Here is a 13372-nt window from a genome sequence, read left to right on the forward strand (position 1 = left end):
AACCATCCATGGCTCCCATAAATAAAATTTATTTTGTAATTTGTAACAAGGTCGAGGGTTGAATTAGAGGTAAAAACTGAATATTTATTCGCCAACAACAAATAAACTTTGCACTAAGTATTTTAAAACAATATTACAAAACAAAATATTCTTTACTGAAAGGTCGAGGCTGTATTCACTTGAAGCTGCAAACCCGTTCAGCAAAATGTATGTCCCGGATGTCCATTTATTGCGACTGAGTTGGAACACGCTGTATAGTGCACAGTACAGAGCCGCGATCGGGCTGAGCCGAAATGTTAAAATTGAAACAAGGTGTGCCTCCCAACGGATTTAGGTTACCCTTTGATATAAAATTCGCAGCGTTAATAATGTTTACATTAACTTTCGAGTGAACTAAATATATTTTTATATCAAACTTAATTGCGTTTTTGGACTAAATATATACCTAAGTAAATACATTTCATTTAGCCCCTGTTTCACAATGTCTAGTTAGTGGCTACCTGTAGGATAAAATACATGCTGTCACTGTCAAAAAAATAATAACAGAGAGTGACAGCATGTTTTCTACCTGACAGGTAGCCACTAACCAGACATTGTGAAACAGGGGCTTAATTTAATTTCATTTATTCGGAAAATCAACAGCGATTACAAAATCGAAAAATTACATACTATATGAAACTAAAAATAAGGCCAATAATAAAATAAATAAATAAATTGTCATTTATTTCAGGCTAGACACCCATATTACACATTATATAAAACACAAACATACTTACACAAATAAATAAACAATAACAGATTTTCTCAAAGAATATAAAAAAGTAAGACGTATGAGTAGAGAACTTCTCATTTACATTGAAACGATAGACATACCGGAGAAGTGATTTTAATGGGTACATAAATAGACTTTCCAGTGCAGTGGCATACAGGTTTTTACTTATTAATGTTTAAAAAGCATTTAATAATTGAGAAAGGTAGTTAGTTAGTCAAAATTAACTTCTAGAGTTTATACAATAGGGTAAACAAATTATATTCAAGGGCATGAAAGAAATATAACCGTAATACCTACATAATTATTATTATCAAACATGGGTTAAATGAAGAGTTGTCAAGAATCAGATATATACAAGAAAATGAAATAACACAAAGAACTAAGCCGAGACTGCTCACCACAATGCTAGCAAAGGCATCCCGCCTCCGCTGAATATTCTCTTTGACAGAAACATATGACAACCGTAATCCGATTACCTGCTCGCAATTTCATCGGTATGATTGTTTGTTTTATTAAGGTTTTATTAGTAAACCAAACGTCATTAAAATTATTAATAAACAGTTTTAAGTCGTTTTGTTTAGCAAAGAGATAAAAACATTTGCATACAGTGAGAAAAGTAGACTTATTGTGACGGACATAGAATTTCCGAATCTCGTTCGAAAAATTTCAAAATAGGAATTCTTTGGAATACATTTCATATGTAGCAGAATTTCCTGGCTATTCCTGCATTTCGTGCAAAATTCAGATGCTCTTTTATTCTTTTTCTGTGTTTGAGAGACATATTGTCTTGCTTTGTTTATGAATACAAGGAATTTATTTATTTATTTATTTATTTATTTATTTCTTGGAAAACAAACAGCATGCTTAATACATAATGTTACTTATCAAATGAATAGTACATAGGCCAGTAAAGTTTTCACAAACAATAATTTGGTACTTTCGTTGTTACAGAGAAAAAGCTATAATTACTTAATACATTTTAACATATTATTAGAACTTAAATATCTCAGTTATATTAATCTACTTAGTTGTAAGTTATTAATTTGTTTTATAGATTTGAATAACATAATATATAATTTATATACTTACATATATACCTTAGTATAGTATTTATGAATACATACATAAATAATAATAATATATATATATATAGGTACAGTAATACTATAAAATATTAATTTTAATTTTACCTGTTAATGTTAATGTTATTACCCTCTTGTTTTGAAAGCAATCTCTTATAACAGTTTAGGCTTGTATTAAACAAGTCCAGTTTATTATATGTGGTATTATATTTGTTGCACGCTCTTATTATGAAACGGTTTTCGGTGTAGTTCCGTTTACACACAGGCGTGGAGAACAGTCTACCCGCGGACCGAGACAAGAAGCGCGGGCACCGGAGGGACAGCCTGCTCACCAGGTAGGGCGAGTCAATATGATTGTTAAGCAGCTTAAACAAAAATAATTGGTCACGGTGCTCCCTTCGAGTTTCTAAGGATATACAACTGGCATTATATTCTGTAAACTTGTAATGTAGACGTTTAATAAATTTATTCTGAATTCGTTCAATTGAATCAATGTGACATTGATACTGGGGATTCCAAACAGTTGAAGCGTATTCTAATATGGATCTTACAAAGCAATTATAAAGTGTTATTAGTGTTAGTGGATTATTAAAGTCGTGACCAATTCTAAATATAAAACCAAGCATCTTATAAGCTCTGGCTGTTACATTATTGACATGATTTACAAAAGACAACTTATGGTCCAGGAGCACACCTAGGTCTCTCACTTCAAAAACTCTAAGTAACGGTTGATCGGATATTTTATAAGTATAATCAATTATGTTTAGTTTTCTTGAAAAAGTAATAAAGCAGCATTTTTTTACGTTAAGATATAGTTTGTTTTGTACGCAATACTCTGATACCCGGTCTAGGTCACTTTGCAGTTTGAGACAATCGTGAATAGAAGTGATTTTAACAAATATTTTAGTATCATCGGCATAAAGAAGTGGAAAAGAACTATTGAAACATTTAATGACATCATTAATAAAAATGTTAAACAATAGAGGACCAAGGTGGGATCCTTGAGGAACTCCGGAAGTGATAGGTACAAAACTAGAGACGTAACCCTTGACAGCTACTGCTTGAGTCCTGTCGCGAAGATAAGACTCCAGCCACCGTAGCAGATCGCCGTGCACACCGAACAATTCCAGTTTTTTTATTAAAGTATTATGACATATTTTATCAAAGGCTTTGGAATAGTCGGTGTACACTGCATCTACTTGGTGGCCTTTGTCCATAGCATCGAGAACAATATCTATATATTCGCAAAGGTTACTCTCCGTGGACCGTTTGTCAATGAAACCATGTTGGTTTATTATTAAATAAGGTCTGACAGCAGGAAAAAGCGCGTCGTAAATAATCTTTTCAAAGATTTTAGGTATTATACATAGTTTAGATATACCTCGATAATCTTTCGCATTATGCTTATTGCCGCTTTTGAAAATTGGTGTTATCAAAGATTGCTTCCACCTAGCTGGAAGATTACCAGTGTCTAGTGACATACGGAACAATACTGTTAGAGGAGTGGCAAGTTGCTCACAACACTGCTTTACAAACAAAGGATGTATGTCATCAGGACCACAACCCTTGTTTACATCAATATTCTTCAGATACTTCAATACTAAGTCGATGGTTATATTAGTGGTACTTATGAGGACAGTGTTACTTTCTTCTGTGTTACCCGTGACATTAATTTGACATTGACTGGGTTCAAAAACAGATGTGAAAAATTCATTAAACAAGTTGCATATTCCTTGGCCGTCCGACGCTGTGCGATTATCTAGGTTTATCGTATCCGGTATATCATTACAGCTTTTTTTGGATTTAACAAAGGACCAAAAATGACGAGAGTTACGACAAATATTATTTTCAGCATTGCAAATGTAGGTATTATAGCATGAAACTTCAAGACGTTTTTGATCTCGACGGAGTGAACAAAACGTTTCATAGTCCTGAAGTCTACCATAAATTTTCCACTTTTTGTGAGCTTTTAATTTTTTATTAATTAATTTTATGAGAGGGCGTGTATACCATACAGGGTGTTTTTGACTTGGGATATGTACTTTGACAGGAACATGTTCCTCGATAACTTTGTAAATGACAGAATAAAAGTTATCCACGGCAGTTTCTATATCATCAACAGACAAGTTGGAATCCCAGTCAATTTTGGCTAGCGATTCATTGATTGCGAGATAGTCGGCAGCATGATACCTACGCGCAGTCCGCGGCGCCTCGGGCAGGCTCGCGGGCGGGGACGGGAACCGGACAGTTAGTCTCAGAGCGGGGTGGTGGTCGTCTTCACGAACAAACGGCTCGGCCTTACTTACCTCACACTCACAACTCGAAATCACCAGGTCTAGCATTTTATTGTTTTTATTTAATATGTGGTTGTACTGGCCAAGACCGGTCAGGGACAATAAAGCCGACATATTATAAGTAAGCCCATCAGCTTGTGGGTTAACAAGTTCATGACAGCCAGAGTGTGAAGAGCTCAGAGTCCACAGGCCATTTGAAATATTAAAGTCCCCCAGTATTAAAATAAGATCATTTGGGTAGTCCATAGCTATATTTAAAATATAATCACAAAAAGTAGCCTCAGAAGACATTTGATGGCGATTGTGTGGAAAGTAGCAAGAGTAGATCCTTAGTGAATTGGTTGTAGATGAATTGCCAAGTCGGAGGTTGACAGACGTGATGTCGGCGTCAGGCAGAACCGGGGGCGGTCGCGAGGCTCGCGAGTCTACGGAGAGGTTGCGTCTCACGGCTATGAGTGTCCCGCCCCCCAGCGTCGTCCCCGTGCCCTTATAATCACGATCCGTACGATACAAGTTATACCTACCATCGAAGATCTCAGCATCAAAAATACTATCCAACAACCAAGTCTCGGAGATACAGATTATATCGTAGTCACTGTTCAGGACGCTCCTAAAAAATACATTTGTTTTCGTTCGTAAACCACGAACGTTTTGATAAAAAACCCTAAGCATTATTAGTTAATATGTTGGAGTAGCATTACTTAGGTACGTATATATAAGTAGAATGTAATAGAACAAGTAGTAGGTACTTAATTTGTTGGAATACTTATGTATACTCACAAGTAAATTCATCACTTTAATTCTATTCAGCAACAGAGTAAAGAAACCTGCCATAAAGGTATTTTTAACAAAAGCGTCAGAAAACACCGACAGTACATTTATTACAATATGAAAATAATTACTCAAAAGATCAGAATGATAAATAGGTAATTCATAAGAAGTTAATTCCTTATCTCTAAAAAGTGAACACCGCATACCAAATAGGGCAGAAAATATGATATTACCCACAACGCTATCCATAATATTGTAATAATAAAGTAATTGCCAGTGGTGTACATCGCTTGGATCGTCATGCATTGACGCAGCTATAGCAATGAAAGCGTATATGTTTTCTTGAAAGCAAGCAATGTATGTTTAACTTATTATTTTGTTCAAGACTGTGATTCCTATAATGCAAGCGAGAGGGATACATTATACTGCGATGACAGAGAGCGAGCGAGATGCGTGACCAAGTGACCAGCTCAGGGGCTCTCAACATTTTGGTACAGGTTTGGTGAAATAGAATGTAATCATAGTTTAATGATAGGTAAATATGAAATGAATACATATAAAATATAATAAATACGATAATAATATTTTTTAAGTATAATACATAGACTAAATTACGCATTAGAGATATTTTACGTGACGTTATTATATAGATCGTACTCATACAATTTTGTTTAACGAGTCGATAGTGCTTACGTGTATAACCGGAGAAGTAGCGTCTCGGCGCACCATAACTGTGCAGTTACGCACCCAGCAGTAGGTATATCCTTTCTGTTTCGACTTGAGCTTGGCTTGTTGAAGCAGGAACTTATTATGAGCTGATAGGTGGTCATTAATATAAATCCTGTTGTCCGAGTCCAAGATTCCGATATCACTTGCTTTGAGTGTTTTCAGTTTCTGCAGTGCCGCCATGAAATCATCCTTTTTATATCTGGCTTGCATTTTCAGGATAATCGGTTTGGGTTGTTTCTGATCAGCATCCTTCCGAACAGCGACCCGCGTAACGAAGTCAATATCGGACTCCGCATTGAGTGTAAATCCGCTGACTGCTGCAAGTTTTTTCACCACATTAATCAGGTTCTCATTACTCTTCTGCGGGACCCCGTTAATTTGAATGTTGGATCTACGAACCCATTGATCATTTCTTCTGTTATCTTCAGATATCTCCTTTAAAGTTTTTTTCAGCTCGCAGACTTCTCCTTGAAGTTGTTCCAGAGTAGATACTCGACCATCTAGTTCGCTAACTTTTGTTGTGAGTTCATCCATATTGGCTTTGAAGGTAGTTTTCATGTCGCTTATATCGCTTTTCAGCTCCTTAATGTCGCTTTGAATGGACGTCATTACAGATAGCTTCGACAGAATATCCGATATTTGGCCAGAAATCAATTCTAGGGTGGCTTCTTTTTGATTCGCTGTGGACGACGCCGACGTCTTTTTGGTTCCGACCTGCTGTTTCAAGCTTTGCGGTTTATCCGGCATCCGTGACTGAGCGTCATCCTCGGTGAGAGATTTAGTAGGAGTCCCTCGGCACTGAGGGCACAACCAAGCTGCACGGCCGACGGCTCCCAGTCTCTCGAAACCCCTTTCAGTGATGGTGCCACATTTAAAATGGAATTTCTTGCTGCAAGCACTGCACTGAGGTCCACAGCCAACATTCTCGGCACAGTGAGCGCATGATGTTGGTGTATGAGTTGACATGGTTGGGAAGCACTGACTATGACTCACTGTACGGCGGAGATTGGTAACACGACTGTACCCAGCAAAGAATTGGGCGAGAAATGGAAGAGAATATACGTTTTCAATTCAGGTTGAACCCATCGTATCAATTTTGAAACTTAAAGCGCGGTACATCGCTAGCAATTATGACCATTATTGATCGAATACGTCTTGATTTAATAAATTACATATCACTTCGATTAGGCTTCAGGCGAGCGTTTTACGGGCTTATTAATTATACAAAAGTGTTTATACACAGTCTGAGAGGTACACACCGATGCGCAACAAGTAAACGCGGCGCGAAGTGCGTGTCGCCACGTACTATGTAGGTACTATCGGAGAATCAGCGAGCCTACCTCAAGGCATAGTACCACTTGAATCCAGTCCGTGTATAAACAAACTCACACGGCCTCACTATGAGTTGCACACGGGATAAAAGCCGCGTACCCAACAGTCGCACGAGTGGGGCACGCATGCCTCGGCGTTTGTAATTAGTTATCCAATGCTCGTTCTGTATGGTCATCACCGAGGGCACCTCCATCCATACAGACCCAGCATAGGATGGGGTTCTAGGACACCCGAGCGTCTCTGCATCGCTATTGTTAAGGAATTGGGCTACATTGAGGCCGGGACTAGGCAAACGTAGTGAGGGACGCCCTCCGGCTAGATGTGGGGACGACTTACGAAAGGTGGCTGGTTATGATTGGATGCGGAAAGCTAAAGATCGCATCCACGAGGCGTGCTTTGGGAGCGGCCTACGTCCAGCAGTGGACTGCTATAGGCTAATGATGATGAGTTCCCCGATAGTACACACATAGTGCCTCAAAGCCACTTAATGAAATGATTGCCGCGAGCCGTCACCTGTGATTAATCACCTATATTTTAACACGTGTAATTATGTCGGCAAATTCGTGTCGTAATTTACTAGGCGGCTCCAACGACCCCGGGGACTTACCGACTGAGTAATTAACTTAAAGATTTCAGCTTCAATTATATTGGTAAGTAAATTATTTAGGCACAGCTACAGATTCATTTAAGTAAGTTAAATGATTGATAGATTATCTAACGTCAGATGAAATATTATTTAATTGCGTAATTCTGATTTATTAATTAAGTAAAGTTTCTTCGAAATTAATTAGCCACCTGTTTGCTCTTCAAAATATAATTTCATGGTTCATTTGACACATAATTATTGAAGTATCAAAATTTATGAATCCTAAACTAAATAACGTGTAATATTTTGTAAAATATCCCTCTATCGTACGTTTCGCATCAAACAGATTGTGTGATTAATAATATATGGAAAAACGGCGTCGGCTATACCGATGAAGTGGACGCACTTGTGTGAACTTCTATACAAATAATACTGAATACAATATAATAATACGTCTTTTGCTTACGATGCCGAAAGGTGGACGCTTTTCCATTAAAATGTCATGCAGTTAGTTAGACTTGGTCCAAACCTCTTTACCGGTTGATATAAAATGAATATTCTAATACATTTACAACCCCGCAATCAAACCATACCTCGAGCGAAAACAACAAAGCAAATCGCGACACTGACAATATCTCTGGTTTTTATATCGCCTTTTCGCTTCGTAAGCTTTTAGCAATGTTATTCTTGTCCCGATGAATGGAGCTCGTGACGAGAGCTGGTTAATCTGAATATTCCAGTCGTACAATCTCGCTGTTATTTCACTTCCATCTAGTGCTTATACAGGGTGTTGCAGATATGGTATACTAAGCCCAAAGGGGGTGAATCAGGGCGTCACGTAAATATGAACAACTTTTGTTTTATAACTATTGGAAATTCACGAAAAAAAACTTTTGCTACTGTCGGTTTAATATGCTACTTTTACAACTTTGTAACAGCCTGTATACGAAGATCTCGCAAGGTTCTCACACAATGGATCGGATCGCCACAGTTTGTGTCAATTCTCATTTGGTCGGATATCCGTCGCCGTAATATAAGTCTTATATAATATTTTCTCCATCTTTCATGTTGGTTTTATTTTGTGTAGAATTTTGTACATTTATTTGGATTAAATATATGAAAATACTTATAATACCCAGTACCAACTATAGTATACAGTTGACGAATGACTCAGTATACAGTCCTTGAAAAACTTTTTATAGCAAAGTTTCCTATTTCTTCACAGCGAATGTTTAAAACATAACAAAGTAACTTTCAACCTTAGAGCATTGCTGCTAAAACTAATAACGTAAAGACAATGCGACGTCTGGCTGCGCCGTGTCTAAGTTTCCTCCCTAGGGGAGTAATGCGACCAGTCGGAGCAACTACACCTGAGCGCTGGGGTCAAGGCACGCGCTGCCCGCCGCAAATTAAACAAACACTTCTAATATCAACTGAGGTAGACACGGCATATGCGGCAAAAGTAGAATCGCTTCAATGATGGGGGATAGCACCCTTCGTAATGTATTAATATGTAGCGGATATAGTCTCGGCTCTCATTCTTGAGACCGTGGGTTCGAATCCTGCCATGTACCAATGTATTCTTTAGAAATGAGAGTTTAAGTTCAAGTATACCTCGTACTGTAACGGTGAAGGAAAAGTTCATGATGAAACCTGCACATCTAGATTCTCGATGGGTAGGTACCCTAAGTGCATTAAAAAGCGGCAATACGGACTCTAGACCGAATACCGTGAGTACAAACTAATGTACCGCGAAAAGGGGGTGGCTCGCTTGCGAGTCACATCTGACTACCCCTTCGGGGAGTCTGAGCATCATGTATCTATGTAATATATTTGTGCCGTTTCTTACTGATATTGGATTGCCACTCTGCTTAGCATGCCACGTCTACCTCACTTTATATTAGAACTCTGAAATTAAATCGAAGCTTGCGCTACAGCGTGGCACCCAACAAGGCACTGTGCAGACACTGTTAGCATCTGCTGCTCTGTCATCATGGAGGAGACACCCTGTATACGCTTTAATTTGAAGCCTCGTGCAAGTGCTGCAATATATTCGACAAACACCTGGTTCAGAGGAGAGTATGTCTGGGAGAGAATGATTGTCTAGCGGAAAAGGAAAAGTTACTGCCTGAAGTACAGCGTTTGGTTCATTATTTTTGCATATACACATGTGTAATAGAAATCAAAAATTTATTTGTGCTGATTATAAGACTAAAAGGATAACTTTATATTTTAAAAATTTACATTCAAATAAGTAGGTACATAATATGGCAAAACTTTCGTAACTTCATTGCATCGGAAATTCACATTGTTGCACAGCCTTTCGTTTTCATTGAAATTTTATTGAATTCCGATCGTGCAAAATTAATTATTTAGCCATCGCCAGCGTCCATTCATTCTAAAGTTGAGCGTATTTAATGAATTCAGTGAACCGTGCAGATTGGATTTGCTGTTTATGTTTATTCATAGTTCAAGTCGCGTCAAGACGCTCACTATAATAATAATAATAATTATAGTTAGCATTTTCCAGCTTACGGCACTTAAGCTGTTAGGGGATTCGCAGCTGTTGGGAAATACTGGAAATTTCTCTCTTGGAAGTCGTTTCTCGCAGATGAAAGATATTACTGCCTGTTTTACATCTAAACAGAGCTCGCTTCGGTGATTTTCATCCAAGCTACGTACCTCCTTGTGTTGTACGAGATCATATTTTACGCTCTTTTAGTTCAGCTTCATAAATTTTATTGTAACGAGTATTTGTCTTTTTTACAAGATCGTTGTCAGGATCTCGTCATGATCCTAACATCACGAGTACTCCCTATTTTTCTTATCCACCACTTTACTTAGTACCTAATTAATGGATTAGAAAAAAACGTTAAACCATTACATGACTGTGGCCAACAATAACGTGGTATTAGAACATCGTTAAACCTGGAAACTACGGGCTTTATCATAAAAACCCCGCAAGCCGCGGCGGCGGCGGGACGCCCGTAAAACTGACCATTTGTTCTCGTAAAACTATTTGAAGGTCTAGTTTGATTCGGCCATAAACTATTCACAAAGCTCGGTCATTTCATTCTGTTTCCTACTTATATTGTGAAGGCGGTTTACGCTAACATGAAATCAAAGGGAGACCCGAAATAAATATGAATATTAATTGTGTGTTAAGTATGATTTGGCTTTCATTTTCACCTCCCCTTCAGATTTCCCATGGGATTTAATTTTGACCTTACCTTCAGATTTCCCGTGGGGTTATAAAATAGTATGATTTCCCTATCACAGTTTTAAGTTTGCTCATAATCATAACATAAGATAGTTGAGGGGTCCGCAGACTAAAAGACAATTATTATGTAGGTAACTACACTCACGGGTAATGAAAAAGTTCCACTCACAAAATGCCGACACCAAACGACCTCCCTTTTTCAAACATTTATTTAAAATTTGAGTGGTTATACCCTGATGCTCTGTTAAATGTACTTCGACCTTGCGCAAGACCTTCGAGAGTGTAGAGCAGGGGTTGACATCTGCACTGGCGGAGCTGTCTGCCTACTATGAGGCCAACCAATTGCGTCCTAACCCCAGCAAGACGAAGTTATGTGCTTTTCACCTGAAGAATCGCGAGGCGACGCGCCCACTTCACGTGCAATGGGAGAGTCAATGGCTCGAGAACTGCCCGAACCCTAAATACCTTGGCATTACCTTGGATCGATCCTTGACCTACAAAGCCCATTGCACCAACACAAAGATGAAAGTGGCCGCAAGAAACAACATTCTTCGTCGCCTGACCGGTAGAACTTGGGGGGCTCACCCGCATGTCCTACGAACCTCAGCCCTAGCCTTAAGTTACTTCGCGGCAGAATACGCATGCCCAGTATGGAACAACTCGGCTCACGCTGGGAAGGTGGACATCGCGCTTAATGAGACCTGTCGGTTGGTTACAGGCTGCTTAAAACCAACTCCGACTGATAAGCTATACCTGCTCGCTGGAATAGCACCGCCAGCGGTTCGCAGACAGGCCGCTGCGGCCAAAGAGCGCTGGAAACAACTGAACGACTTGCGCCATCCTCTGTATGGTCATGTTCCAGTGCAGCAGCGCCTTAAATCACGCAGAAGCTTCGTCACAACCGAACCGCTGACTAACGAGACAGCGCAGGAGTTCAGGTTGAGCCGCTGGAGAGCCGATACTTCCCACTTGCGTCAGTTTGTCCAGCCAGCCGAGGAGCTGCCTGCTGGAGGGGGTGAAGAGTGGTCTGTATGGAAAACTCTAAACCGCCTCCGGGCTGGCGTTGCCCGGACGAAGGACAATTTAAGGCGATGGGATATGCTCCCAGCCAATGCCAGCACTCTATGCAGTTGCGGAAGCCTCCAGACAACGCCACACCTTATAGAGTGTCCTGATGCCCCAAAATGCAGTCAAGGAGACCTGATGAAGGCCAATGATCTCGCAATAAGAGTAGCAAAACACTGGAAGAAGTTAGCTTAGTGCATTTTACACGATAGAAGAAGAAAATGTACTTCAATGTTGCAGAAGGCGTCATTAAGCTAGCCTTCCAGTTTAGCAATAATTTGGTGCTTTTCTCAGTGGAACCTTTTCAGTGCCCGTGAGTGAAATTCATTTTATGTATACCCGCAATTTCATGATTTCCACCTCCTCCGCAGGCATGCGTATCCTGGTGATGCTGCTGCTGGACACGCTGCCCATGCTGGGCAACGTGCTGCTGCTGTGCTTCTTCGTGTTCTTCATCTTCGGCATCGTGGGCGTGCAGCTGTGGGAGGGCATCCTGCGGCAGCGCTGTGAGCTTGTGCTGCCGCCTAATGTCATCAGGCCCAAGTATGTGTGAGGCTATGGGCGGTTTTGAACGGGAGGTACAGGTGAATTACTTTGGAGACGTTTTTGCTTATTTAGTGGTATTGTGTATTTACAGGGAACATTGATTCGAAAATTTACACTTGAATCTCATTGTCGTAAATTGCCACTTCATGTTATATGCAAAAAAACGTACAGAAATACCAATACATGTGCAAAAACGTCTCCAAAGTAATTTACCTGTATTGGGGTGGAGACGGCAGTTTGGGTTGTAGATTTTTTCTGTATGAATTGAGTGGGTACTTTTAACTTAGCCACCCAATCTGGATGATTACAATGTGTAATTTTGGTTTATTAAAATTCTGCCAAGCAGACAAATAAAATCAAGATTGGTCGTAATAGACGAAAGCGGTGGTGCGGCAACAGTGCAGTAAAAATGGTACAATTTTACTGCCCGTCTTTATCTCCCATCCTCGACTACAAAATCGCATAGCTGCTTTGACCAAATTGTTATTAGGATTTTAAACTCAAAATTTAAGTGAAAACGGTCGCATTTAACGGCCATTTAAAAACCCTCCCGTCAGCAGAAAAACGTTTTTCATTTTATTTCATTCCATTTCGCGCTCGTCTTAGCGGCACGCCGCGTTGACTGCATGCAATATTTAACACTTCTCATCCTATATGTGTGCTATAGGACATGCTGCCTCACTCATCCCGGTATTTGCTCGCTGCTCGTTTAGCAATCACAGTTTCCGATACACAATTTCAAAGTAATGGACGCGCATGCTGTCTGCGGCTTTTCGTGGTTTCGCTACACAATTTAAATATTGCATTCCGTCAACACACACTACAGTAACCCAGCTAGTTTTAAGTACTTACAGATTAACCAATAGTCACACCCGAGTACAGTAAACATCCCTTTACCCTGTGTGCGCTGCGTACCTACTTGTACACTGAGTAGATATAACTAGAACAAGCATATTCCAGTGACCATTCAAGTTG

At 39.6% G+C, this 13372-nt stretch overlaps 1 protein-coding gene across 1 annotated transcript in view; it reads left to right on the top strand.

The window, feature by feature from the left end:
* LOC105398528 (voltage-dependent T-type calcium channel subunit alpha-1G) overlaps positions 1 to 13372 on the top strand; it is a 123457-nt gene that overhangs the window by 82119 nt on the left and 27966 nt on the right. The window contains exon 7 of the mRNA XM_048626954.1: positions 12223 to 12394. Within this exon, the coding sequence (XP_048482911.1) occupies positions 12223 to 12394 (172 nt within the window). The remainder of the gene's footprint in view (positions 1 to 12222; positions 12395 to 13372) is intronic.

The sequence above is a fragment of the Plutella xylostella genome, chromosome 17, assembly GCF_932276165.1.
Source record: "Plutella xylostella chromosome 17, ilPluXylo3.1, whole genome shotgun sequence".
NCBI classification, from domain to species: Eukaryota; Metazoa; Arthropoda; class Insecta; order Lepidoptera; family Plutellidae; genus Plutella; species Plutella xylostella.